Source organism: Rhinopithecus roxellana, chromosome 1, assembly GCF_007565055.1.
Source record: "Rhinopithecus roxellana isolate Shanxi Qingling chromosome 1, ASM756505v1, whole genome shotgun sequence".
Lineage (NCBI taxonomy): Eukaryota > Metazoa > Chordata > Mammalia > Primates > Cercopithecidae > Rhinopithecus > Rhinopithecus roxellana.
In genome coordinates, this window is record NC_044549.1 from 75,697,197 (window position 1) to 75,723,731 (window position 26,535).

Genomic DNA, 26,535 nt, shown 5'->3' on the forward strand with positions numbered 1-26,535 from the left:
TTCATCTCACCTGGATGACTACATCAGCCTCTTAACTCAAATTCCTTGTCCTGTCCCCCAATATCTGTTCTTATATAGTTGCCCACATGTTGTTTTAAAATATGTAGTTAATACTATGTACCCTGCACTCCACTAAGACTTATCTCAAAAATTAGATGTCACTCATGCTTAAAACTCGAATGGTTTCCCTTTGCTCAAGGAACAGAATCTAAACAAACCACCACCTAAAGACCATATCTAGTTATTGCTATATTTCTAATTTCACCTCACACCACTCTCCCCATTCCTTGGCATTTCCAGCTACACTTGTTTTATCTTTCTCAGACATGCCAAGCCCTTTCCATCATCGGGCTGTTGCACTTGCTGTTCATTTTGCCTTGGATGCTCTTCCCTCAGCTGTCTCATTCTCACGTCTGAACTCAGATGTCACCTCAGGTCTTCTGCAGTTATCCTCTCACCATCCTATTCCCTTTGAAGCATGAAGCATTAGTCTGTAATTATCGTGTCTGCTCACTTACTGTCTTCCACACTAGAAATGTAAGCTCCGTGAGACTTTGCCAGTTATCTTCAGTACATGGTAGGTGCCCAATAAGCATGTGATGACTAAATACTAAATAAAGAACTCTTTTTGGTAAAAATTTAATCCGTTTTACAGGTGAGTGAAGTGGAATAAAATGGCATAACTCACTCAAGATCATAAGCTATTGAGTAGCAAAGACAAGAGTTAAGCACAAGTACTCAAGAACCTGTGTTTTACACTCTGAAGTGCCAAGAACACCTGAATGTCAAATGCAGCCAGGACTCTGGGATAAGACCCGAGGAACAAGTCCTGCAGCAGCAGTGCTAGGAGACAGAAGAGGACCATGGTTCACATGCTCAGGAAAACCCATCAGTAGCAACAATCAACCACCTACTGAGACTCGGCCATGGTCTCCCCACTATAAAGTGGAGGTTTAATAATGCCTCTGCCATTCACTGGCAATACAATCTAGGAAGCTGCCAAACTTTACTGAACCCTTGCATGTGTCTGTATAATGAAAATGTTATTATACATTTACCTCACTTTGCATATATGTATACATTATATATATCCCTCACTTTGTCAGAATTTAAAATTTGTAAAAATTTACAGGCTGGACATTGTGGCTCACACGTGTAATCCCAGCATTTAGGGAGGCCATAGCGGGAGATCACTTGAGCCCAAAAGGTCAAGGCTGTGGTGAGCAGCCACTGTACTCCAGCCTGGATAAGAGTGAGGCCCTGTCTCAAAAAAAAAAAAAAAAAGTCTGACACATAACTGAAGTGGCCAGCAAACTGTTATCCTTATCCTGAAAGCTGCATTGTAATTGCTTCTTTATCCTGAACACTGGTATCTTATGCCACATCCCATCTCCTGACAAACAGGGTTGAATAAATGCTGATAAATCAATATAAAAAAGGCTTTCACCTGAACACTTGGTTTCAAAGCCTATTAAACACTAGAAGTAGAGTTATCTGTATTCGTTTTTCCAATAAATATTTATTTCCAGTAAGTACTACATGACTATCTTACATATAGTCACTATTCAAAGGACTGGGGTAAAGACAACAAAATTCCTAGTCTCAGAGCTTCCACTCTAGTGAAAGAAAGTGAAAGTTACCAGTATTCAGATGGAGTTTAAAGCCAGTAGACAGTATATTGAGCGACACTATAGAGTGCAAATTTGACAAGATAGCATGGAAGCCCATTTTATTTATTTATTTATTTATTTATTTATTTTTGAGATAGGGTCTCACTCTGTCACCTAGGCAGGAGTGCAGTGGCATGCTCAAAGCAACCTCCACCTCCCGGGTTGAAGCGATTCTCCTGCCTCTGCCTCCTGAGTAGCAGGGATTATAGGTGCACACTATCACACCTGGCTAATTTTTGTTATTTTAGGTTTCGTGATGTTGCAGGCTGGTCTCAAACTCCTGAACTCTGGTGATCCGCCCACCTCAGCCTCCCGAAGTGCTGCAATTACAGGCGTGAGCCACCACACCAGGCCAAAGTCCATAATTTTAAAGACTATTTAGTAAATTTCCATTTTGTAGCTCAGTTTTGTTAGCTATGGCTTTATAAATACCCTGATAATTATATTTAGTAGCAGATCAGACACAATGTATTAAAGATTGATGAGACAAATGTATTAAAGATAAAGATTAATTCAAGAGCACAGATATGATATGCATACTACTGAAATAAATAGTGTGATTTATAAATGAGAAAAAGTTAACAATGAACAGTATTTCAGAAGTTGAAAAGGTGACACTAACAGTGCTAAATACACAGGCTTTTATTTTCTTCAGATTGTTTTTTCGTGAATATAAAGATGAGGAGTCCACTCTGCAACCTAAAAATATTTACTTATTAAAACTATATTAATACTTTAATAAACTATACAAAAAGGTCATGAGACAAACATCTGCATTTATGGAACTGCATGTCAGTCAGGCCAGTTCCCTGCAGAGGGAATTCCTAGCATGACCTCATTCATCTGTGAGGACACAGAGCAGTCCTTGTTTAGACAGACACATTCATCTATTGCTCAGCATGGTCGACCTTCCACTTCTTGATGGTTTCCTTCTGCTGTGAATGCACATGTCCAGTTGTCTGCTTCTTAGAGCAGACATTTACCTGAAAGAAAATGTTACAATAATTAGTTACTGGTTATTAATTTGGATCTGTGTGAAAAGCCCAACCTATTATATGTTATAAAACCTTTTCCAAAAGACATTTTGATAATAAGGCCAGTGAATTTTTCAAGGGTTAAGATAACAAATATATTTCCAAATAATATCTGAGTAATTATAAGCTGTTGGGCAACTTCTTAAAGAAAACATTACTACAGAAGCATTTTCAAAACAAAATCCTACAAAAGAATTTCAGATCTGAAGTTACCTTCCTCATCCACCAGCCATTGGAGGAGGACTAGGGCCATGCAGATGATTGATTCTACCCATTCTTCGGGGAGGGTTTCCCGGTGGCCTAATAAAACAAAAAGTTAGTATCTACTGTTTGACAGACACAACTTTGTCTCCTTTTAAAAGCACTCAACTAGACCCTTTTCTTTTTCAGCACCCGCGTGATCCTAAGACACAATTTAAAATAGAAACTACCATTTTAGGTCACGAGGCAAAAATAAAACACTTAAAGGGACTAGATACATAATGCACACAAGGAACTGAGTCAAGAAAGAATTGTGATGAACTGAACAGCACCTCCAGTAATGCCCCACTGAAACCCAGCTCCAGCTGATTTTTGCCAGGTAAAAACATAAGCCTAGCCCAGTGCTAGTTGATCTTGATCTTTAAGGCTTTTTTTTTTTTTTTTTTAATTTAGAGACAGGAGTCCCACTCTGTCTCCAGGCTGGAGTGCAGTGGCACAATCTCAGCTCACTGCAACCTCCACCTCCTGGGTTCAAGCAATTCTCCTGTCTCAGCCTCCTGCGGTATCTGGGACTACAGGCGCACACCACCACACCCAGCTAATTTTTATATTTCAGTAGAGACGGGGTTTCACCATGTTGGTCAGGATGGTCTCCATCTCTTGACCTCGTGTGATCCACCCACCTCAACCTCCCAAAGTTCTGGGATTACAGGCGTGAGCCACCGGCACCTGGTGATCTTCTAAGTTTTTAATTACCAACTGGAAATCCAGATGTTAAAAAGAAGAAATCTTCAGATTTTAATGTTGGCCATCAGTTTTCATCCTCTAATTTAGACTTTTCCCATGGGATATTTGATGTATATTTTAGTTTTGTCAGATTAACTCTGATTATTATGAAATCAGAGGCAATTTGACTTTTACAGTAATGCATTAATTTTCTAAAACAGGATTTAAACTCTTAATTTCCACAAATCTATCTACCTAAAATATCTAATTTAATTAAGATATACAAAGAGATAAAAAGAACTACTATCAATTTAAAAAGCTGTACCCTCTTCCATCATCATATCTGGAATCAGATGAGTTTCCATAGCTTCTTCTTTTTTTCACATCTTGCTGAAGCAGAGTTTTGAAACTGAAACAAGGGGCAGAAAACAACAAAGGTATCACTTTTGACAACATTCTAAAATATATTTCCATGGTTTTTAACTATCATCTCTGTGAGAGGATTACTAAACCCACTTAGCTCCTAAACCACATTTCTTGCAGTCAGCTGGACAACACCATTGAACTTAGGCATGTGTCTAAACTGAATGTGCTATGTTGTCCACCAAATCCACCCTTCCTTGTATTTCTTATATGCTAATAACTCCCCTAGACAAAGCATGAAACCAGAGTCATCCCTGACCTCCACTTTAAATCAGCCATCGGGTTTTTACAGTGTCTCATGTTCATTTCCCCTGCAAAAGTCTACCTAACATCTTGGGGAAGGAGGGGCCGAGGGTGGTGTGGCAAAGGCACATGGGCTTCTGGGAATCCATTTAAATGGAATTTTTTAAAATGATACGTAAAATTATATGGAAGGATTTAACTGAGTATAAAGTACTTTTATAAACAACATGGAGTAGGTGAAATTTGTAAAAGAGTAAGTTTTGGATTGGGTAACTTAGGGCCTCTCTTGTGCCCTGTTGTATTTTTCTATGGAACCATCTCTTCCATTTTACATTCTACACCATCTAATTTATGCTATATACAGCTATAAAATTAAACTTCCGAAACCACGGCTAAGATCAAATTAAGCATAAAGACCACAGCCTGATACTCAAACTTCTTCATCCTTCATGTGGTTTCCTTTATCTGGGATAACTTCCTCTGATGCTCACCTCCCACAGTCATGCCCACCCTTGCAATATGAAGATATTTACTGACAGTAAAGTCAATGAAAAAGGGTCTGTCTCCCATATCTTTCCATCCCTACAGTTCTCTGATCATGAGACACTCAAATATATACGTTCAAATTTAGGAATAAGTAAGACTTCTTAATTGTTGAACAATTCTAACAAACAGCATGTAAAAGACCAAAATATGCATTTAACTAGTAACTGCTTACAATTATGAAGACATTTAAACTTTTGTCTCCTTTACCAATTCTAACCCTTCATTATAAAAAACTTCACTACTTTGGAATTTTTTTAAAAAAAGGATATAAAACCCTTTTATTTACTTGTTATATAATATGGAATGAACGTTGCACACACACAAAAAAAAACAAGAATAGTAGAGAGAAAGTGAGGCCCAGTCATTTAGCATTAGAATGGACAGACCCAGCCATAGGTTGAAGTAGTTACCACCAAGGTTAAGACGTGGTCAAGTTTACCAATCCCATTAACATATACTCATAAGATGTCTGGTGGTAGCAGCTTTATCACTAAAGTATATTTCCCTATGTAAAGCTATTTTTAAAATTGCAATAGATAACTGTTTCAGGAAAACTGAGCTTATTTAAGACACCTAACATAATGCACACAATGGACTCCTGTCAACTTAAATATCAGGGCAATTAAGAGCACTTCTATACTTACAACAAAACCACAAACTCAGCTATTCCCCAGAAGAAATCTGTTATCAAAGATAATCTCCATGGAGACTGACTCCGGCTGTCCAACACTTGTCCTACAGATAAGAATTAAAGAAACTTTAGTGAGTGCTACAAATCCCTAACCCAAGAGGCATCATGTTTAGTTAGGTAACAATGACTGACTTGGGTTTCAACTTGCCCACTGGTCCAAATGGCCAACACCAGAAGAAATCTGTGAGCATCATTCCAAGGAAAGGTTCGGAGGAGTAATGTTCCATTATCTAGGGACATTCCTCTAGTATGTCAAAAGTCTACTACAGTTCATAAACTTGGCAGGTGACTTCATTCTATTCAACTACTTTCTCTCTTTCTATAAATATATAACAAAGGCTGGGCACGGTGGCTCATGCCTGTAATCTCAGCACTTTGGGAGGCCAAGGCAGGTGGATCACGAGGTGAGGAGATTGAGACCATCCTGGCTAACACAGTGAAACCCCGTCTCTACTAAAAACTATAAAAAATTAGCTGGGCATAGTGGCACATACCTATAGTCCCAGTTACTCAGGAGGCCGAGGCAGGAGAATTGCTCAAACCCGGGAGGCAGAGGTTGCAGTGAGCCCAGATTGCGCCACTGCACCCTAGCCTGGGTGACAGAGCGAGACTTGTCTCAAAAAAAAAAAAAAAATTGTTTTATATATATGGGTGTGTGTGTATATATATATGTATAAAAAACAAACATTTATCATGGTTTAAAAATGTAACAATGGTTACCAATCGTTAACCATTTTAAAGAGTATAGTTCTGTGATATTAAGTACATTCTACATTGATGTACAATCATCACGACCATCCACCTCTAAAACTTTTTCATCTTCTCCAGCTGAAACTCTATACCCATTAAACCCTGATTCCCATTACCTTCTCCGCCCAGCTCCTGACAACCACCATTCTACTTTCTGTCCCTACAAATTTGACTCCTCTAGGAACCTCGTAAAAGAAGAAATACAATTTCTGTCCTTTAGTGACCAGCTTTTCACTTGGCATGTCTTCAAATTTCATCCATGTTGCAGCATGTGTCAAAATCTCCTTCCTGAAGGTTGAATAATATGTCCTTATATGTATATACTACATTTTGTTTACCCAATCGTATCTGTCGATGGACACTTGAGTTGCTTCCACCTTCTGACTACTGTGAATGATGCTGCTATCAACATGGGTGTAAAAAAACCTCTTTATTCAAGTACTTTGAAGAAACAAATGGGACGGGTGAATATAAAGGAATGCTCACACCACTTCCATATTCCTAAATGTGTTGAGTATTTTCATTTACAAAGTCTCTTGCCTGTATAAAAAGATTGCTTATTCATACTCTTACAAGGCTTTGGAATCAGTTATTTTTATAAAATTCTTATAAAGAGTGTGTATGCGCTAAGTAGTAAAGAGAATTTGTCTTGTTCTTCATTAAAATAACTACTGTTTTCTATAATTGCATACTCTTGATTCTAATAGACTCTAGTTTTATCTTAAGCAAAACTGGATCTATTTTTCAAACCACTTTAATAGAAGCTATAACATAATTTGGTACACTATCATTTCAGCCTTGCAAATCAAGATGTCAGAATATTTGGGGGGAAGAATAACTGTCAACTACCTCTCCTTTCCATTATCCCAAGAGTTAACCCCACTCACCGCTACCCACTCCATGAGGGTTTACTTTTCTCTTCTTGACCAGCTTAATTTCAGATATCCACTTGGATCTAAGCTCTCACTGTGCTACTGAGAGCAAGGGGCTACAAAACTTTAGAGGGTGGATGACAGGCTTAGTTCTCTGCCTCTTACTAGTTCTGCTTCGTTGGCTGATGTGACATTTTCTCTCTCCAACAAAAAGTATTCCAGGGCTAGCCATCACATAAGATTGTTGAGAGGGAAAAAAAAAAAAAAAAGTCATCTGACAGTAAGAGAAAGATTTTGTCCATTAAGTGCTGATAATACAGTCCTAAGAAGGTGGATCTAATTGGAACCTGTCATTTCTTCCTCTGTGATTCTATCTTGCTTTTCCACTTTCCCTTTCTGAAGGCAGAATGTCCCTTCCACCAATATCCCCAGATAGAAGTAAGGTGTTTGAATGCAGTTGCGTTTCTCAACTCTTAAAGTGCCATAAAGGGTCCTAATCAGCTACTTATGTGGACCAAATGAAATAATGCGAACACAGTAAGACACAACAAATACAAGGAATTATTCAATAATTCATACAAAAGTTCCAGCCTTAAGCTTATGTCACAAAGGCTATAAAACAGGCTATAAAACAGACCAAAGTCTGAAAGCGCCCAAAACTAAGATGGAATTTTGATGCTTTTCTGTAGTGTCCATCAATCTACTTGTTTCAAAGATTTTTAAGTGGGAGATGAGGAGGGGAGATTTTGAAAAGTCAAGAAATGCAAAAGTGCACTCGGCCAGAAGGCTTCCCATCGACTACCTTACTCCTCTCTGGAGAAAAACAGATGACTCAAATAGAACCAAGACCTAGTTCCAGTGATCCACAACTCCTTGTTAAGGCTGCACCAAAAAATTTCACCTGAGTCAAACAGGTGGGCAGGCAGCTCTAGCACTGATCTGACACAGTCATGTCCTTCCTTTTCGGTCATCTTCTTCGTGAGGTCGCAGAATTAAGTCTCTCGGATTCTCCATTCCGGTAATAATTAAGTTGCTCCTAAGGGAAGATAGTACTTCTTCCCGTGCCCCTTGAAATTCGAGCAAAAAGTTCCATGTATGACTAGCTACCCTCTCCTGGGGAAAAAGCCTATGCAAAGCTTTCATCTAATTATCATCCTAGGTCGGCTCGGTCTTTTTACACGTTGTAGAAAGGGGCAGCAAAGTAGATAACAAGGACGCTGACGCCAGCCTACCTGGGTTCGAATCCCGACTCAGCCATTAACTGTTACCTCTGTGATCCTGGGCAAGCTATTTAATCTATCTGCGCCTCAGAGTTTCCACCCGTAAAACAGGATTCAATGTGACAATAAGCAAATAACTGAAACAGTGCCCAGGGCACAAGCGCTACGTGTACAGCATCCGCGTCGTTGTCCTTACTAGTTTTAAGGATACCGACACCCGAGAGGAAAGACCACCCTCGCAAATCCACAATCAAGCGCTTGCTATACGAAGGCGGGGTTGCAGGCCTCCCAATACTCAGCGTGAGGCCGGCGGGACCTCGGCCCCCGACTGCCGGCTCGGAGACCATCTGCTGACGCGCCATAAGCCGGGGCGACTTCGCGTCCAGCTCTGCCCGGCCGCGGAGCGCTAAGCCCAGGGGGCGCACCGGATCCAAGACTCGGCGAGCGACGATGAAAGGAACCTGGGGTCCGATCTTACAAGTCACCGGTCGAAGCCACAGTCCGCTCTCAACTTACCGTTCGAGATGTAAACCATCTTCTCCCACTAGCCGGCTTCGGATCGACCGGGCGCCTCGCCCCTTTCGGCTTCTGTATCTCCCTCTGCTCCCCGCCCTTCTAGCGTCACAGGCCGCGATTAGACAAAATGATGACGAGGACTAAGGTAGGCAGAGCCCATTGGCTGCTGAAAGAGACGCGCCCCCGACGGGCGTTTTTGCGTCGTCATACCAGCGACTTCCGGTTAGGCGGGGGCGACCGAGCGGGCAACCGGATATGACGTTAAGGACTACCCTGGAAGCCCTCGGTTTCTAGTGCTCTATCCGACTTGATCGTGCCGAGTTGGTTCGCACCGCTCAGGGAGGGAAACTGTTTTCTCGCTGATTGATAGGCTCCAGGTCGGGGTAGGAGAGGCTGTCCTGTGTGAAGTGGCTTGAAGGGCCTCTGACAGGAGGAAATGCTTCCGAATTTTCCAGACATGTTGAGGTTTGAGGGTGCTGAGCTTGTGAGATTTGGTAGGAGGGTGCTGGCTACACGTGAAGGAACTTTATTGTCACGCGTTTGGGAATATACTGCCAGGCTCCTCCTAGATATATTCATTCTCTTTAAAATGGGAATATACTGCCAGGCTCCTCCTAGATATATTCATTCTCTTTAAAATGAACATCTCTATCTGGGTTCACCAGAAACTGGGTTTTTCTTAGCCTTTTGTGAGGCAACTGAAAAGTAAATTTAACTGTAGACCCTTTCTTTGCTTCTTATTGATGGCGACTGCTTCTGACCACTTTGTTGATAGACGAATTAGAAGGCATGTCTTGGACAGTCACTAAATGTGGACCACATACCATGGATATTTACTCTGCTCCAGCCACTGGGCTGCTTCTGTTCCTTGAACGTGGCCATTTCATTCCTATCTCAAGGCCTCTGCACTTGGCTGTTCTTTCAGCGTGGAGACCTAATGACTGCTTCCTTTGGCTCCCCCCGCGCCCCCCCCCCCCCCCCCAGTTCTCAAGCCATGTGTCATCTCTTTGGAAAGATTCCTAATCACCTTCCAGAAAATGAAAATTACATGCTGGAAATCTATGTTGAGTTTAACAACGTCGGTTAAGATTTTATGTTCTAATACTTAGAAGTGACAAAGATCTAATTTTATGTTGATTTTGGAGAGAGCATTTTCCCCGGAAAAGTTCATAATAGGACAAGACAATATCCTTCACCTCACTTGGGATTTGTGCAGCACAATCATAAAGGATAATTTCTGAAAAAATATTAGGGCGGGGCCGTTAATGTTCCCAAGGGCCTTTCTTAATCTAGACCGTGCCACCATCATCTCTTACCTGCTGTATGCTAGTTTCCTTCTAACTGAAATCTCGGGTTCCGTCTTTTACCATCCTTAGGCAGTTTTACAAACTGTAGCAAGATCGATCTTAAAACGGAGATCATCTCATTCTCTTGCCTAAAACCTTTTGGACACTAAAATTTAGTGATTTCCTATTGCTCTTAAAATCTAGTTCCTTGTCATGGCCTACAGGCCCAAGGTGACTTGTCTTCTTGATGGCTCCTCTCACTGTACTTCCGGCCACACCTCCCGCCCCCCCCAGATTATGCTCTGGCAACTTTGTTGTTTTAGTTTGTGAACACCCCCACCCAGTTTATGCTCTGGCAACACTGTTTTAGTTTGTGAACACCCCGGATTTTACTAATATCTCCAGGACTCTGCCTTGCTTGTCTCTACTTGGAACCCTCCTCCTCTGACTCCTTGCACATCCAGCTCATTTTATCCTTTAGCTCTCTGCTTAGTTGTGACCACTTCTGGGTGCCCTTCCCTGGCCACTCATCTCTGTATTTATTTTCTTCATAGTAATTCACATTGTGAAACTACCTGATAATTGATTTTTGTCTCTTGCCCTCAAGAAAATATAAGACGTAAGAGGTCAGGAATCCTGTCTGCCTTATTGTCTTTTATAATCTTCAAGGTCTATCATAGTTCTTGGCAAGTAGTAGGTGCTCAGATATTTGTTGGTTGGTTGAATGAGACTTTTATAGACAATTTTTTGACATTTCCTTAAAATCTCTCCAATTGCCAAAGGAAGAAACTAACATTGGGATCTCCTGAGTATCAGACATTGTGAGGCTGTCTCTTCCTCTCCATTCCTTTATCTAGATCATTTTTGCCTGAGATTTAATGCAGTGATTTCCTAATGAGCCACCTCTAGTTTCTCCATACTCCATTTCATGCTATCTTCAGCTGTTAGTTTAATCCAATCTTGCCTCTCCCACTCACAAACCTTCAGTTTCTCCCCACCACCTGACAAACAACATCCAGCCTCCCTGGTCTGGCATTAAGGGCTTTCCTGATACATCCTAGATTTTGCTCTCTGATTTCTACTTCCCTAATAGACCCTTTATTTTCCTGCCTTGTTGCCTCTGCTCATGTGTTTCCTCTCAAAGGGAACTTTCTCCACCTGCTAAAATCGAATCAATCCTTCAAGGCAAGGCATGTGCCTCTCAAATAACAAAGGTGAAAGTACTTTGGAAATTGAAAAAAATTATATAATTAGTAACAAGATGTGGTAGAGGACAAAGATAGCATTTCCTCTCTTTCCTTAACCTTCTTTAATGTCTGAAACTAAGCTAGTTTCAGACATTAAATGTGGCTAGTCTGAATTGAAATGTACTATACAAAATACCAGATCACAAAGATTTAGAATGAAATGAAGACTGTAAAATATCTTGTTTTTAATATTGATATGTTGAAATATTTTGGAGATTAAAGAACATATTTTACTAAAAGTAATTTTATTTATTTAATTTTATTTATTTTTTATGTCACTACTAGAAAATTTAAAGTTACATACTTGGCTCACATACATGGCTTACATTACATTTCTGTTGGATACTGCTTGTCTAGAATGAAGACGTTGGCCTGGCACAGAAGAGGTAATCAATAAATTCTTGTTGAGTGAATGCAATAATTGGTAGTTTTAATAATGGATAATATGTATACAGGGTTACTATGCGTCAGACACTGTTCTAAACACTTTCCATTTATTCATTTAATCCTCATAACAACAACGATAATAACAACTAACATTTATATAGCACTTACCCTGTGCCAGGGAATGTTCTGATTGCTTTTCATGTATTCATTCATTTAAACTTCAACCCTACTGAGTTCTGTTATTCCCATTTTACAGATGAGGAAACTGAGAGATAGCTCAAGTGTCTTGCCCAAGGTCACACAGTTAATAAGAAGCAGAACTGAGGTTAAGATCAAGAGCCAGGCTCTGTAGTTTGTGCTGTTTACCCCTGTGCTATGTTGCGTCTCCACACATAAGAGAAGTATTGAACTAGTATACAATCCACCATGGTATTCGTAGTATGGATAGAGAGGTGATTTCTGGAGACTGGGCCATTCTGAATGACAGCTACCTCTGGAGCTGGAGCTTGACTCAATTCCACTTAAGCTGGATGGCTTGAGAGTTGGAGAGGGGTGCTGTTTACCACAAGATAATGAAGGAACACTGGGTTACATAGAAACAATAAGATGTCCTCAATATTACTGTTAGGAAACATGAAAACAGATGGCATTTATATTCTTTATTGACCTTTTATGTGTTTGTTCTTAGAGTTATTGCCTTTGCATTCTTTATTTCATCTGGACTCTGAATCCTTAACCCTTTAATTGCCTCATTTTTCTACCTGATACTCCTTATTGTTGCTATTCACAGCAACTTCTTTTTTTAAATTTTCAATTTTTTAAAAACTATGTAGCCAGACTGGACCTGCTGTGCAAATCAGCAATTCAGCTGAAGTGATGGTTGCACTACTCTACAAGTCACTTTCTTAAACTACCTGAACTTATTTTCTGTATCAAAATGAGAAAATGTTTATAAAAATTCACATTGCAGTCATCCTTGGAGAATTCAGTTGGCTAAAAAGTTTAAAAATTTCATCTGTAGTCTCTGAAGTATTTCACAGAGTTAATTACATTGTCAGTTTCACTAGTGAGCCTGTATGATTATATATATATATAGCCTATCTTTAAATAAATAAGGAATATCTAGACTCAACCTGTGGTTCTATTACAGGATGAAAAATTCTATTCCAATTATAATTTCTAACTTTTTAACTCATGATCCATTTTTGGCAATCCTGGTAACTGCAATGTAAACCATTATAGTGGTAGATGGAATAGGATACTAGTCCAGAATTTTAAAGTTAAACCATCAGAGATTTAGGTGTTAGTTGCCTTCTAGGGGCATTGACTGATCACTAAAAGCAAATTTTTAATATTTTTAGAATTGTATTCCATAGTACCAAAATATGTGTTACTTTCTAAGCCCTATCTTTAGATTCCTAAATATGGAGTATATAAAGTATAACAGTATGTGCATTTTATTATGTTATAGATCTCAATATAACATTAGCCTTTATATTTTGAAAAAATAGAGTATAGATATGTGCCATGTGACACTAAGGAATGTATAATTTACTATTCTTATTCACTAACTGGTTTGGTGCATAGTATTGATGGTTCTTGGATCTTCCTTTGTTTGAATGTGGTACCTGTACATAATATTAAAATCAAAAGATGCAAAGGGATATCCCATGAGGAGCAAGTCTCCTTTCTTCTCCTGTAACCCAGGATTCTCAATGTTGATACCCTGGCTTAGTGATACTGTCGTAAGCACTGCTTGGCAAATTTCTCCTGGGCAATAGAAGCCTTGATGACAGATTGACCTCTGTGAATTTCCATCTTCTGAATCTTTGCCAAGCAATTCCTCACTCATTTTTAGCTCTTTTAATGCCTTTAAAATGTTATTTTTTCTCATTACTTTGTCTAAGGTTTTTTTGTTGTTGTTGTTAGTTTTCCTAAGGAGGAAAGTTAGTACAAATTACTTAATCCTTTATGGCAGAAGTGGAAGTTCGTACATTTATTAAACCAAATCGGCATGACAATTTAGGTCTTAGATTAAACACTGTTTTGCTTTTGACTGTAACAATTCTGTTATTTATGTAGACATTTTCCAGAACAGTTGCTGTTTTCCTGGTATTGTCAAAACACATTATTACTTATAAACAGGAAGAATCATTACTAGTAACCCGACGTGTGGATGATTAAAAAACATTTATTTTGCCGATAAACATCCCACTTTTAATCTTTCCAAAACCAAACAGATGAATAAAATGTTGATTTGGTTTGACACTTTCTGTCCTTTCAATGGAAGGTTCAATGAAAATAGGTTTATTTTATAGTCTCTTAGGGAAAAATTCTTTCTTTATGGCCCAGTGATTACTGTTCGTGGGAAAAATTATTAGCTAGACTTGAGAGGATGCTAGTAGGGAGGTTGCTATGACCTCAGCTGGTGGCTAGGGAAGCTGTTGCTAATAGTTCAAGAGCACTTTATTTTTCTTACTAATTGTATAACACCAGCAGCTTGGATGATATTACCCAAGGTCAAATATGGGTCTCAAAAAATCATTTTTCACAATTATCAGTAATTCACGTCTTCGCTGTGAAACTGTAACTTGTTTTTGATGGGAAGTATGAAACAGAGCCTCTGAAAATGGAACCTGGCAACTGAAGACGTGTTGCTTGATATTATTTTTTCATTCCTTTTGAATGTATTTAGCTACTCCTTAATGGCACCCAGTCTTTTCAGATTGAGATGTTTCACAAGTATGTTGGAGACCATATGTGCAGAAAAGTGGAGAAGCAAGTAGAAATGGATATACAGCCACCCTGGGTACTGACCTGTTCCTGCGCTGGACTCAGCTGGCTAGCAAGGGAGGGGAGCAGATGTAGCGGATGCCAACAGGGCTAGGACACAAGACAGAGAGCCATCGCTTAGGCTTACTGCTGCAGCAGCAGTGGCAGCATGAGCAGTTCACACCCAGATTTCATAGGCTAACTGGGTACCCAGGAGCTCACTGTTGGGACTGTTCCCACATGGGGAAGCCACCCAGAATATAACTGTAGTCATTTCAACACAGTCACTGTTTTTAGAAGCGTAAAATTCCAAAGAAACCCTTCTAAATTACATTTTCCATCATAAGTCTTAAAAAAAAGTTCATATCCTTAACCCAGCATTTCCATTTCTGGATTTATTCTGAAGAAACAATGAGATGTTCAAACAGATTTCTGTGAAAGGATATTTATCACAGTGTTATTTGGAATGAAAAAGAATGGAAGCCATGTAACTGTGCAACAATGGGGAACTGGCTAAGTGTTGGAATACAACATGATACTGTACATTAAAATAATGAGAAAGCATGGTATATTAAGTGAAAAACCAGATTACAAAACAATATGTAGAGTATGATATAAATGTAAAAAAGAAATGTATTTATATGGAAATATACTAATATGGCATTATGGGAGCTATAATTTTTTTCTTTCCCTTAAGATTTTCTATAGTTCCTTGTGGATTAACCCCAGGATGGAAAGATGGAATGCTTAAAGGAGCACAAGAAGGACAAGCTCGGATAAGAGAACGAGCTTGTTTACAAGTTAAATGAAACCGTCATTGAAGGCCAGAACTATTAGCGTGATGTAGAGTATGTTCTTGTTCTGCAGCCTGCAGGTGGCCGATTAAAAGCGAATCAATCAGAGCATTACTATGAACTAACGGTCCAGGAAGTTGAGAATGAGAACGAAGATGAGTGATGAATAAAGGAGCTTGACGTTGACTCAAAGCAGAAGACAACAAAGAAAAGAGTTTTTGAAGAGAAGAAGTAGCACAAAGAGGTAGAGTGGCCTGAGAAATATAAGAAGTAACATAAACGGCGTATTGAGAATCACTAACAATGTTACAACTGGTGGAAGGCAAATCAAGTAAGACCATGAGAATAGCAAACAGTTTTCCCTGTTGCACCGAGGGATAAGGATAAACTGTAACTCGAGATTGATGAACAATCCAATATCCAGCTTTACCATTACTACTAGCATCAGTAAAAAAAGTAGGACCTTGAACAGGAAATATAGATATTGGTGAGAAGGGCAATACAGAATGCTGCCTAAAGAATGAAAAAATTGGAGACTTAGGATATTGGGTAGAAAATTGTCCGACAAATGAAGCGCAAGCAACTTGCCAAGAATCAGAAGTGGAAAGAAGATAAGTAATCTGACTATGAGTAAATTGAGAAATAATAAAGGAAGGATCTCCTCCCCAGAGTTGTCGACGGCGATGTCGTCCTTTGATGATTAATTTAGCTAAACAATCAACATAAGTAGTCAAGCGTTTAGATGTTTTGTTGGACAAAAAATCCATTGTAACGGCCGATTTGTTTGATGAATCATTCCTGTGGGAGAATGTAAAGTATGAAATAAACAAAAGGAAAGGGGAACGTCGGGAAGGATATAATGTAGATGGGCTTTTTGAAGCTGCTCTTCTACCAGCTGGAGTTCCTGTAAAGCCAAAGGAGTTAAATGACGTGGGCTGTTCAAGTGACTGTCTCCTTCTAGAATAGAAAAAAGAGTTGTAATTGATACGTTGGTATTTCTAACACAGGACGCATCCAATTAATGTCTCCTAAAAGCTTTTGAAAGTCATTTAATGTTTTTAAATGATTACATCGAATTTGAATCTTTTGGGGTCGAATATTTTGTGCTCCCAAGGTATAACCTAAATATTGAATAGGAAAATCCACTTGAATTTTTTTTCTATATTAAGTGAGTATAAAGAAAGCTGAGTTTGTAACGATGCGAAAGCATCTTGCTGCTTTTCTTTTTTTTTTTTTTTTTTTTTTTTTTGAGACGGAGTCTTGCTCTGTCGCCTGGGCTGGAGTGCAGTGGCCGGATCTCAACTCACTGCAAGCTCCGCCTCCCGGGTTCCTGCCATTCTCCTGCCTCAGCCTCCGGAGTAGCTGGGACTACAGGCGCCCGCCACCTCGCCCGGCTAGGTTTTTGTATTTTTAGTAGAGACGAGGTTTCACCGTGTTAGCCAGGATGGTCTCTATCTCCTGACCTCGTGATCCGCCCATCTCGGCCTCCCAAAGTGCTGGGATTACAGGCTTGAGCCACCGCGCCCGGCCTGCTTTTCTTTAGTAGGTGCAGCAAGAAGAATGTCATCCATATAATGATATAAAAGAACAGAAGGATGACACTTTTGAACATGATCCAGGGCCCGATGAACAAATTCTTGACACAAGGTAGGGCTGTTTAACATACCTTGAGGTAAAACTTTCCACTGATATCGTGAAAGTAGCTGAGAATTATTAAAAACAGGGACAGAGAAGGCAAAACGCTCACAATCCTTTTGATGCAAAGGAATAGAGAAAAAACAATCCTTTAAATCAATAATCATGAGTAACCAATCTTGAGGAATCATAGAAGGATTAGGAAGGCCAGGTTGTAAAGATCCCATGGGTTGAATACATGCATTAATAGCACGAAGATCTGTTAATAGTCTCCATTTACCTTTTTTTTCTTCTTCTTTATTATAAAGACAGGGGAATGCCATGGAGAAGTACTAGGCTGTATATGACCTAAGGATAATTGTTCCTGAACTAAGTTTTCCAAGGCCTCAAGCTTTTTACGTGTTAAAGACCACTGTTTAATTCATATAGGAACATTAGTTTTCCACGTCAAAGGAAGGGCTCGAGGCTGCTGAACGGTGGCTACATGTTTAAAGATTTTTAAGGGGATTGTAGCCCATGTGGAACATCATATTCTTGGCAGAATTAGAGACATGAGGAATAGAAACAAAAGCTCCAAATTGTTGCAATAAATTTTGCCCCCATAAGTTTAGGGCAATAGGAACAATATAAAACTGGACTTGGGCCGTTTGACCATTTGGCCCTCGACAACTCAAGGATTGAGAACGTTGATACACCTCAGAAGTGGAACCTAATCCTGTAAGAGAAACAGCAACAGGCTGTTTAGGCCACTGTAAAGGCCATTGGTTGGAGGCAATAATAGAAACGTCAGCTCCAGTGTCGACCAAGCCCTGAAAAATTTGTCCCTCTACTTTGAGGGGAAACAAAGGTTTTTGTTGAGTTACTAAAGTTTCCCCAAAAATATGTTTACCCGTGCTTCCAAAACCTCCGGTTCTTTTTTGTCCCCGTGAAGGAAACTGAAAATAGGGTAATAAAAGAAGTTGTGCAATCCGCTGCCCCCCTTTAAGGGATATGGGTTTATGAGCCTGTGCCATAATTTGAATTTCCCCTTTATAATCAGAATCTATAACTTCCAAATGAACTTGTAAACCCTGTAGAATACTACTACTGCGTCCTATAAGCAATCCAACAGTATGTGGAGGTAATGGCCCAAAAACACCTGTAGCCAATTTAACAACTCCCATTTCCGGGGTGAGTTTGACAGCCTGCAAAATCGCCACATCAGCAGCGGCGCTACCGGAAGTAGCAGAGAAAAGCTGAGCTACTGAAAATTGGGGGTTAACATTGACTGACTGGCCTGCTGATGCTGGACCCCCGAGCTGACTGGAAATTGCAAATGAAGAGGGCTTGTATTGTTGTTGGGGCCCCAAGCTGAAGGGCCCCTTTGTAAGTTTCCCGATCCGGAGGTTAAAAGATTACCATCTTTGTCTACCTTAGAGTGACATTCATTAGTCCAGTGTCGCCCTTTGCCGCAGCGACGACAGGGTTCAGTGGGAAGCTTTTTAGATCCTACTCTTGAGGAGTTGCTCTTATTAGATAGTTTACGGCACTCCTTTTTAAAATGACCAGTCTTTCCGCATTGGAAGCAAACTCCCTTTTTTCCCATGAGTGCCTTAGATAAAGCTCCAGCAAACAATTGTGCATTATTGGCAGCCCCTCCCACTCCTGCACAGGCTCTAATAAAATCTTCCATTTGTAAGTTTCCAGCATCCTTGAGAGGACGCAACAACCTCTGACATTCCTGATTAGCATTCTCGAAGGCTAGTGTGATTATCAGGATTTTGCCTGCAGCCCCACTACCCACAGTCTTTATTACAGCATCTTGGAGCCGAGCAACAAAATCAGGATAAGGTTCATTGGCACCCTGCAAAACCTTAACAAAAGACAAGGCAGTTTTCCCCGATAGTTCTACTTTACACCAAGCCTTTAAAAACAGTCCTTTAACTTGTGATAATGCCACGTCATCGAGTCCAGATTGAGCCGCTACTGTAGCAAACTGACCAGTACCTGTTAACTGCTCCTCTGTTGGCCCTGGAGGATTTCTAGCGGCATTACGGCGAGCTGTTCTTTGGCATCTTCCAGCCACCAACTGCATAGCTGAAGCCACTGAGAGCGGTCCAAAACAGCCTTCCCCAAAGTCTCCCAATCAAGAAGCAAAAACAAATTCTCAGAGGAGAAAGAATCTAGAAGCCCCATGACAAAAGGAGATTGAGGGCCATAATTAGCAACAGCTGCTTTCATTTCTTTAAGGAATTTAAATTGAAGGACATTATACTGCACATTTATACCTCCTTGAGGAAATTGATCATTAGGGCCAAAAGGTTGCCTAGTAATGGGGAACAATTATAGAGGATCCTCATCCTCTTGAGAATCCAATACCTCAATTACAGCCTTAGCAGTAGAAGCGGGGACAGCAAAAACCATGCCTGAACGAGGCAGCATTTCCACCGGCGGTGGCGGTGGGGGAAAACTGTTTTCCTCTTCCACCTTGGGTGCCGATGGGGGTGGATGGACCACAGGAAAAGTAAAAACAGGAGTGGGTGGAGGAGAAGGCTGAGGGGGAGATAACTGTAATTGTAAAATTTGTTTTAGCAATTGGACAACTGGCTGAAGCTCCTTTTGAATTTCTGATTCCTTTTTATGAGACACATCATCAGACACAAAGGACCGTTTCCACCAGCTACAGGATTATCTAAAGGAGGGGAAATGGCTATCAGAGACTTCGAAGACTCCTCATCCCCATTTTCTCCTTTTTCAGAGTCTGTCTCTAAGAGCTCCAAAGCTTGGGTAATAGAAGCACAAAGGGCCCATAAAGGTGCCGACATTACATCACCGCGCTGGTGTGCTTAAGGAAGGGTCTTAACAACCTGTTGCCACTCTTGTTTATTTAATTGTACTTCAGTTTGATATTGAAACCAAGAACAATGTTGTTCCACATGAGCAAACAATTTCCGCAAAGTTCTCTCTTTTGCATCAACCCCAATCGAAAGTAAAAGCCCTTGTAATAATCTTAAATATTCTGAGGCCAAGGAACTGGAATTCCCCATAATGAAAGCTTAAGAAGGTTCCCCTTAACAATCCCCAGGTTTTACCCGCTCCTAGGGGGTTCCCCTTCTTGTTCCCCACTACTCACCCGTGCGGACCCTGCTCGCTGCCCCACTTATTGAGGACCGCGCTGGGGGTGGTGAAGAATGAACAGACACAAGAGACAAAGACAAACAGAGAACATGGCAGCCGCGCCCAGAGCCTCCGCCTCACTTTATTTATACTCCATAAACCCCACGTCAGCAAAAATAACACAATGCAAAACAAACTTTCTGCACCCAGATGTAACCTTCTGCTTAGTTCCTTGTCTCTAAGCTCTTTCTTATTTGTCTGCCTTCTTGGCGCCTACTAGAGTTCATTAAAAGTTCAACTAGAGATACTGTCCTTGACTACTGGAGTTCATTAAAAGTGCAACTAGCTAGAGATACTGTCCTTGAGCCTTATCTATTCTTAGCATATTGTTTTCAATGGCCCCTGCAGGGTAGGCCTAAGCCACCTGAGGGGCTGCTTCAACTGTCCATTAATCACCTTGCTTCCTGGTCAGAGAACCAATAAATGTAGCAGGACAAGCTGCAGACAAAACCCCTCAGACACCAAGTTAAAGAAGGAAGGGCAGCCAGGCACGGTGGCTCACACCTGTAATCCCAGCACTTTGGGAGGCCAAGGCGGGCAGATCACGAGATCAGGAGATCGAGACCATCCTGGCTAACAGGGTGAAACCCCATCTCTACTAAAAATACAAAAAATTAGCCAGGCGTGGTGGTGTGCGCCTGTAGTCCCAGCTCCTCAGAGGCTGAGGCAGGAGAATAGCGTGAACCCAGGAGGCAGAGCTTGTAGTGAGCCGAGATCACGCCACTGCACTCCAGCCTGGGCAACAGAGCGAGACTCCATCTCCAAAAAAAAAAAAAGGAAGAAGGAAGGGCTTTATCAGCCAGGAGCTTCAGCAAGACTCACATCTCCAACAACCGAGCTTCCGGAGTGAGCAATTCCTGTCTCTTTTAAGGGCTCACAACTCCAAGGGGGTGTGCGTGAGAGGGTTGTGATCAATTAGGCAAGCAGGGGTACGTGACTGGGGGCTGTATGCACTGGTAATTAGAACAGAACAGGACAGGGATTTTCACAGTGCTTTTCTATACAATGTCTGTAATCTATAGATAACATAACGGGCTAGGTCAGGGGTCGATCTTTAACCAGGCCCAGGGAGCAGCGCCAGGCTGTCTGCCTGTGGATTTCATCTCTGTCTTTTAGTTTTTACTTCTTTCTTTGGAGGCAGAAATTGGGCATAAGACAATAGGAGGGGTGGTCTCTTACCTTAGTGCAAGAAAGAATTTGGAACAAGTCCACAGTGCAAAGTGAAAGCAAGTTTGTTAAGAAAATAAAGTAAAGAATAGCTACTCCATAGACAGAATAGGGCATTTCTGAAAGAGGAGGAAGGCGCCCTCCCCCAAGGTACAATGCTTGTTTATATATAGGATGATAACAACAACAAAAATCATGGGGTGATGTGCTCTGCTACAAGGGTTTATGATAAAGCATTAATTTTCTTAATTACTATATTTTCAAGAATTGATATTATCTTTAAAGCAAAATTAGAAATGCTTCTGTTCTTGAGATAACAGGATATTAGGACCTTCCTGAGTCTGGGTCTGTTTAGTAAATGTTATCCATCTGTTCCCTAAACTGTAAACATCTAGAGGTTAGGAATACCTAACTTGCTGGGAATGCAGCCCAGCAAGTCCACCTCATTTCTCCTAGCCCTCACTCAAGATGAAGTCAGTCTGGTTCGAATGAATGCTTCTGACAACCATACATTTTAACAAAAATAAGAATTTCTAATGAAGAAGAGAAAACTAACAAACTTCTGTCCATACGAGGAAACCCAGTGTTCTAATGATTTGGTGACTAGTAGTGTGATATGTTTTCCAGGAACTAGGTAAGTACCAGATATCATGTAGATACTGTCTCCATTACCCTATTATGTGAGTACTCTTAAAGGAGTAATACTTTCAAGTAAAAAAAAGTCATTAAAATAATACATTAGGAAGACATCACCAAAAATGGAGAACCTGCAAAAATTCTCTTCTGTTTAAAAACAATGAGCAAATTTGCAGAAATGGACACAATCAATTTTTTTTAGAGTTGTGAAATTAACCAAAGACTTGCAGCAATCAAGAGTGTTCTTGGACCAAACTGAGGGTCAGGCTGCTATTTTTCATGGCCCAATAACAAGATGAAGATGAACTGGGGAGGAATAGAGTTATTTCTGCCACTGGTTATAGGGAGAAGGCCTGGAAATTATAGCCAGACCAACTCAAAATTACAAAGTTTTCCAGAGCTTATACTAAGCTATATGTCTACATGTAAGTGTGCATTCATCTAAAGACTTAAGTGATTAACTTCTTTTAATCTATAACTTAGGTCTGAGTCCTGAAGACCTTCCTCTGGAGCCTCAGTAAATTTACTTAATCTAAATGGGTCCAGGTGCTGAAGTGATTACCCATATCTTGTCTCCTGCTAAATCATGGAAGTTTGGGGATTCCTTCAGACCCAAAATAAATTTGTCTGTGGAGGTCTGGGGAGTTTCTTCAGACCCCCAAAAAAACTTGTTCTTAAATGGGTCCTGCTGAGAGATGACAATGTGCTAGCAGCCCTCTCAGTGCCTCCTCGGCCTCTGGCCTCAGTGTCCACTCTGGTGGCACTTGAGGAGCCCTTCAGCCCTCCACGGCACCATGGGAGCCCCTCTCTGGGCTGGCTGAGGCCGGAGCCTCCTCCCTCCGCTTGTGAGGAGGTGTGGAGGGAGAGGCACCGGCGGGAACCAGGGCTGTGCTCCTGGGCCAGCGTGAGTTCCGGCGGGCACAGGCGTGGGTGTGGGCTCAGTGGGCCCTGCACACGGAGCAGCCAGCCGCCATGGCTGGCCCAGGGCAGTGAGGGGCTTAGCACTGGGGCCAGCAGCTGTGGAGGTTGCGCTGGGTTCCCCAGCAGTGCCTGCCCGCCGCCGCACTCAAATTTTCGCCAGGCCTTAGCTGCCTCCCCGTGGGGCAGGACTTGGGACCTGCAGCCGGCCATGTCTGAGCTCCCCCTCCTTTGGTGGGCTCCCCTCCGGCCTGAGCCTCCCTGACTGGCACCGCCCCCTGCTCCATGGTGCCTGGTCCCATGGACAGCCTAAGGGCTGAGGAGTGCAAGCACGACTCGGGACTGGCAGGCAGCTCTGCCTGCAGTCTGGGTGCAGGATCCACTGGGTGAAGCCAGCTGGGCTCCTGAACTGGATAGGGACTTGAAGAACTTTTATATCTAGCCAGAGGATCATATGTGCACCAATCAGCACTCTGTATCTAGCTAACCTAGTGGGGACTTGGAGAACTTTTCCATCTAGCACTCTGTGTCTAGCTCAGGGTTTGTAAATGCACCAATTGGTACTCTGTATCTAGCTAACTCTGTATCTAGCTAACTAGCACTCTGTGACTCTGTCTAGCTCAAGGATTGTAAACGTACCAATCAGCATTCTGTCAAAATGGACCAATCAGCTCTCTGTAAAATAGACCAATCAGCTCTCTGTAAAATGGACCAATCAGCAGGATATGGGTGGGGTCAGATAAGGGAATAAAAGCAGGCTGCCTGAGCCAGCAGTGGCAACCCCGGTCACCTTCCAGACTGTGGAAGCTTTGTTCTTTCACTCTTTGCAATGAATCTTACTGCTGCTCACTCTTCGGGTCCACACTGCCTTTATGAGCTGTAGCACTCATTGCAAAGGTCTGCAGCTTCACTCCTGAAGCCAGCGAGACCACGGACCCACTGGGAAGAACGAACAACTCCAGACGCACTGCCTTTAAAAACTGTAATACTCACCACGAAGGTCTGCAGCTTCTCTCCTGACAGCGAGACCACGAACCCACCAGAAGGAAGAAGCTCCAGACACATCTGAACATCTGAAGAAACAAACTCTGGACACACCATCTTTAAGAACTGTAACACTTGGCCGGGCGTGGTGGCTCAAGCCTGTAATCCCAGCACTTTGGGAGGCCGAGCGGGCGGATCACAAGGTCAGGAGATCGAGACCATCCTGGCTAACCTGGTGAAACCCCATCTCTACTAAAAAATACAAAAAACTAGCCGGGCGAGGTGGCAGGCGCCTGTAGTCCCAGCTACTTGGGAGGCTGAGGCAGGAGAATGGCGTAAACCTGGGAGGCGGAGCTTGCAGTGAGCTGAGATTTGGCCACTGCACTCCAGCCTGGGCGACAGAGCGAGACTCCGTCTCAAAAAAAAAAAAAAAGAACTGTAACACTCACCTCAAGGGTCCGTGGCTTCATTCTTGAAAGCAGTGAGACCAAGAACTCACCAATTCCAGACACACTGTTAAGAATCCCTTTATTATTTAGTTATGTCTTAAGGCCCAGGAAAGGCCTAGACAAAACTCTCATGGGCTTTTGTTACATCGTGGCCTTTGTATAAGGGCACTGGCTTTTAATATTTAGCTTAACCCCTCAGTCAGTACTGAAATAGTTGTTATGGAGGCCTGCATTAGTGAGACCTGGCCTACCACAAGGGGAGCATTTATCCAAAAAAGATGGCTGAATTGGGTAAAAATAGCCATCATGGTGCCATTTTCATTTGCCTTATTCCCATTCCCCCTTCTTCATTTCTGCAGAAGCTTTGAAAACCATCAGCCCTTAGTCATGAAAACCAGCAGCCTGGCAGTCAATAGAAGAGCAGAAGGGGGTTGGTGAACTATTAAAGCCTCTTTCACAGAGAATTGTCATTATTTTACCTGCCTGAGGAGTCCCTGGAAGATTCTACTTGCATGGCTGTCTTTATTTGATCTGAATCAGAAACTCAAGTGTAGAAAAATACTTTTCACAGGGACATTTGTTGAAAACAATTAAAATCAATTGATTGACTTTGTGACTGCCTGAGGCAGTCAGTAACAGTTGGGGTAGACAATAGGATAACTAGAAAGCTTAAAAGGAAAGCGGGGCAATGAGATATCCACAGGGCCTTTGAAGCTCTGACATATTCTTAGGACTCTAGAAGGCCACCCGCATGAATAGGGCGGTGTGCATGCCAAAGAAAAACTTGATATTGCTTCTAGATGGTGAGATTAAAAAAATAATAAGCAAACTGAGTAGGCTAGGCCCCAAGCTCTCACATCTGGCTAGTTTTGAGACGGAACAAGCAGGAAGTAAAGGATAAGGAAGAATTGCCAATTACCTGATTGAATGTTGAAGGCATGTCCCAACAAACCCAGAACCCTTTGACAAAAAGTGGGAGACTTATTGGTTCCAGAGCTTTGAATCTCTGTCTAGTCATTAGCTGACTACTAAGCTAACTGAGCAGAGACATCAGTAGCTATATCTGACAAAGAATACAGCCTTTATAGAATTGGTTTTAAAAAGTCACTAAACAACACCTTGGAGAAGGAAGAAGAATCTCATTTTCAGAATTGCCACATTATATTATTTTAAATGTCAATTTTCAATAAAAAGTTATGAAATATGCAAAGAAACAAGAATACATGGACCATAGATGGGAAAAGAAAATAACTCCAATAGAAACTGTTCCCAAGAAAGCCTGAACATTGGACTTACTAGATAAAGATTTTAAGACTGGGCATGGTGGCTCATGCCTGTAATCCCAGAACTTTGGAAAGTCAATGCAGAAGGATCACTTGGGCCCTGGAGTTCAAGTCTGAGGCCAGCCTAAGCAACATAGTGAGATCCCATCTCTACAAAAAAAAATTGTTTTTAATTAGCTGTAATCCCAGCTACTCAGGAGGCTGAGGCAGGAGAATCGCTTGAACCAGGGAGGTGGAGATTGCAGTGAGCTGAGATCACACCACTGCACTTCAGCCTGGCGACAGAGCGAGACTCCATTTAAAAAAAAAAAAAAAAAAAAGAATGAAAGAAAGTATGACTGATGTTTTGACAAATAGAAATATCAATACAGAGACGAAAAAATTTTTTAGGAAGAGAGAACCAAACAAATTCTGGAGTTGAAAATACAGAAACTGAAATGAAAATTCACTAGTGTGGCTCAACAGCAGACTTGAGCAGGCAGATGAGTCAGTGAACTTGAAGATAGATTGAAATTATCCAATCTGAAGAACATAAAGGAAAAAGAATGAAGAAAATTGAACAAATTTTAGAGACCTGTAGGATACCATCAGGCATATAAACATATGCATAATTGGGAATCTCAGAAACAGAGGTGGGAAAGAGGGTTAAAGAATATTTGAAGAAATAATGGCCAAAAACGTTTCAAGTTTGATGAAAAATATTTTTTATGCACCCAAGACCTAAAATAACTCCAAATAAAATAAAACCAAAGAAATCCATACCTAGACACATGATAATCAAGCTGTGTTGAATCTTGAAAGCAGCAAAAGAGAAGTGACTCATCACACACAAGGAATTCTAAATGAGATTAACACTTGATTTCTCACCAGAAATCATGGAGGCCAGAAGGCAGTGCTGAGAGAAAAAGATTGTGAATCAAGAATTCCAT

The 26,535-nt window shown here is 41.3% G+C and overlaps 1 protein-coding gene and 1 long non-coding RNA gene across 3 annotated transcripts; both read right to left on the minus strand.

The window, feature by feature from the left end:
- Positions 1-2,213: 2,213 nt before the first annotated feature.
- Positions 2,214-9,135, minus strand: SELENOK (selenoprotein K). 2 transcript variants are annotated; one of them, XM_010376180.2, is made up of 5 exons: positions 8,893-9,135; positions 5,488-5,578; positions 3,957-4,040; positions 2,918-3,004; positions 2,214-2,653 (listed from the first exon to the last, which is right to left on the minus strand). In XM_010376180.2, the coding sequence occupies exons 1-5, from the start codon at positions 8,909-8,911 to the stop codon at positions 2,650-2,652; spliced, it is 285 nt and encodes a 94-aa protein (XP_010374482.2). In that variant the 5' UTR covers positions 8,912-9,135; the 3' UTR covers positions 2,214-2,649. The 2 variants fall into 2 exon arrangements, with proteins under 2 accessions (XP_010374482.2, XP_030781762.1); XM_030925902.1 differs by lacking the exon at positions 2,214-2,653 and having other exon boundaries at positions 2,914-3,004.
- Positions 9,136-11,802: 2,667 nt separating this feature from the next.
- LOC115895489 lies at positions 11,803-20,212 on the minus strand. Its single transcript, XR_004055687.1, has 3 exons — positions 20,126-20,212; positions 14,630-14,695; positions 11,803-12,367 (listed from the first exon to the last, which is right to left on the minus strand). It is a non-coding gene; the product is annotated as an uncharacterized LOC115895489 (long non-coding RNA).
- Positions 20,213-26,535: the final 6,323 nt, after the last annotated feature.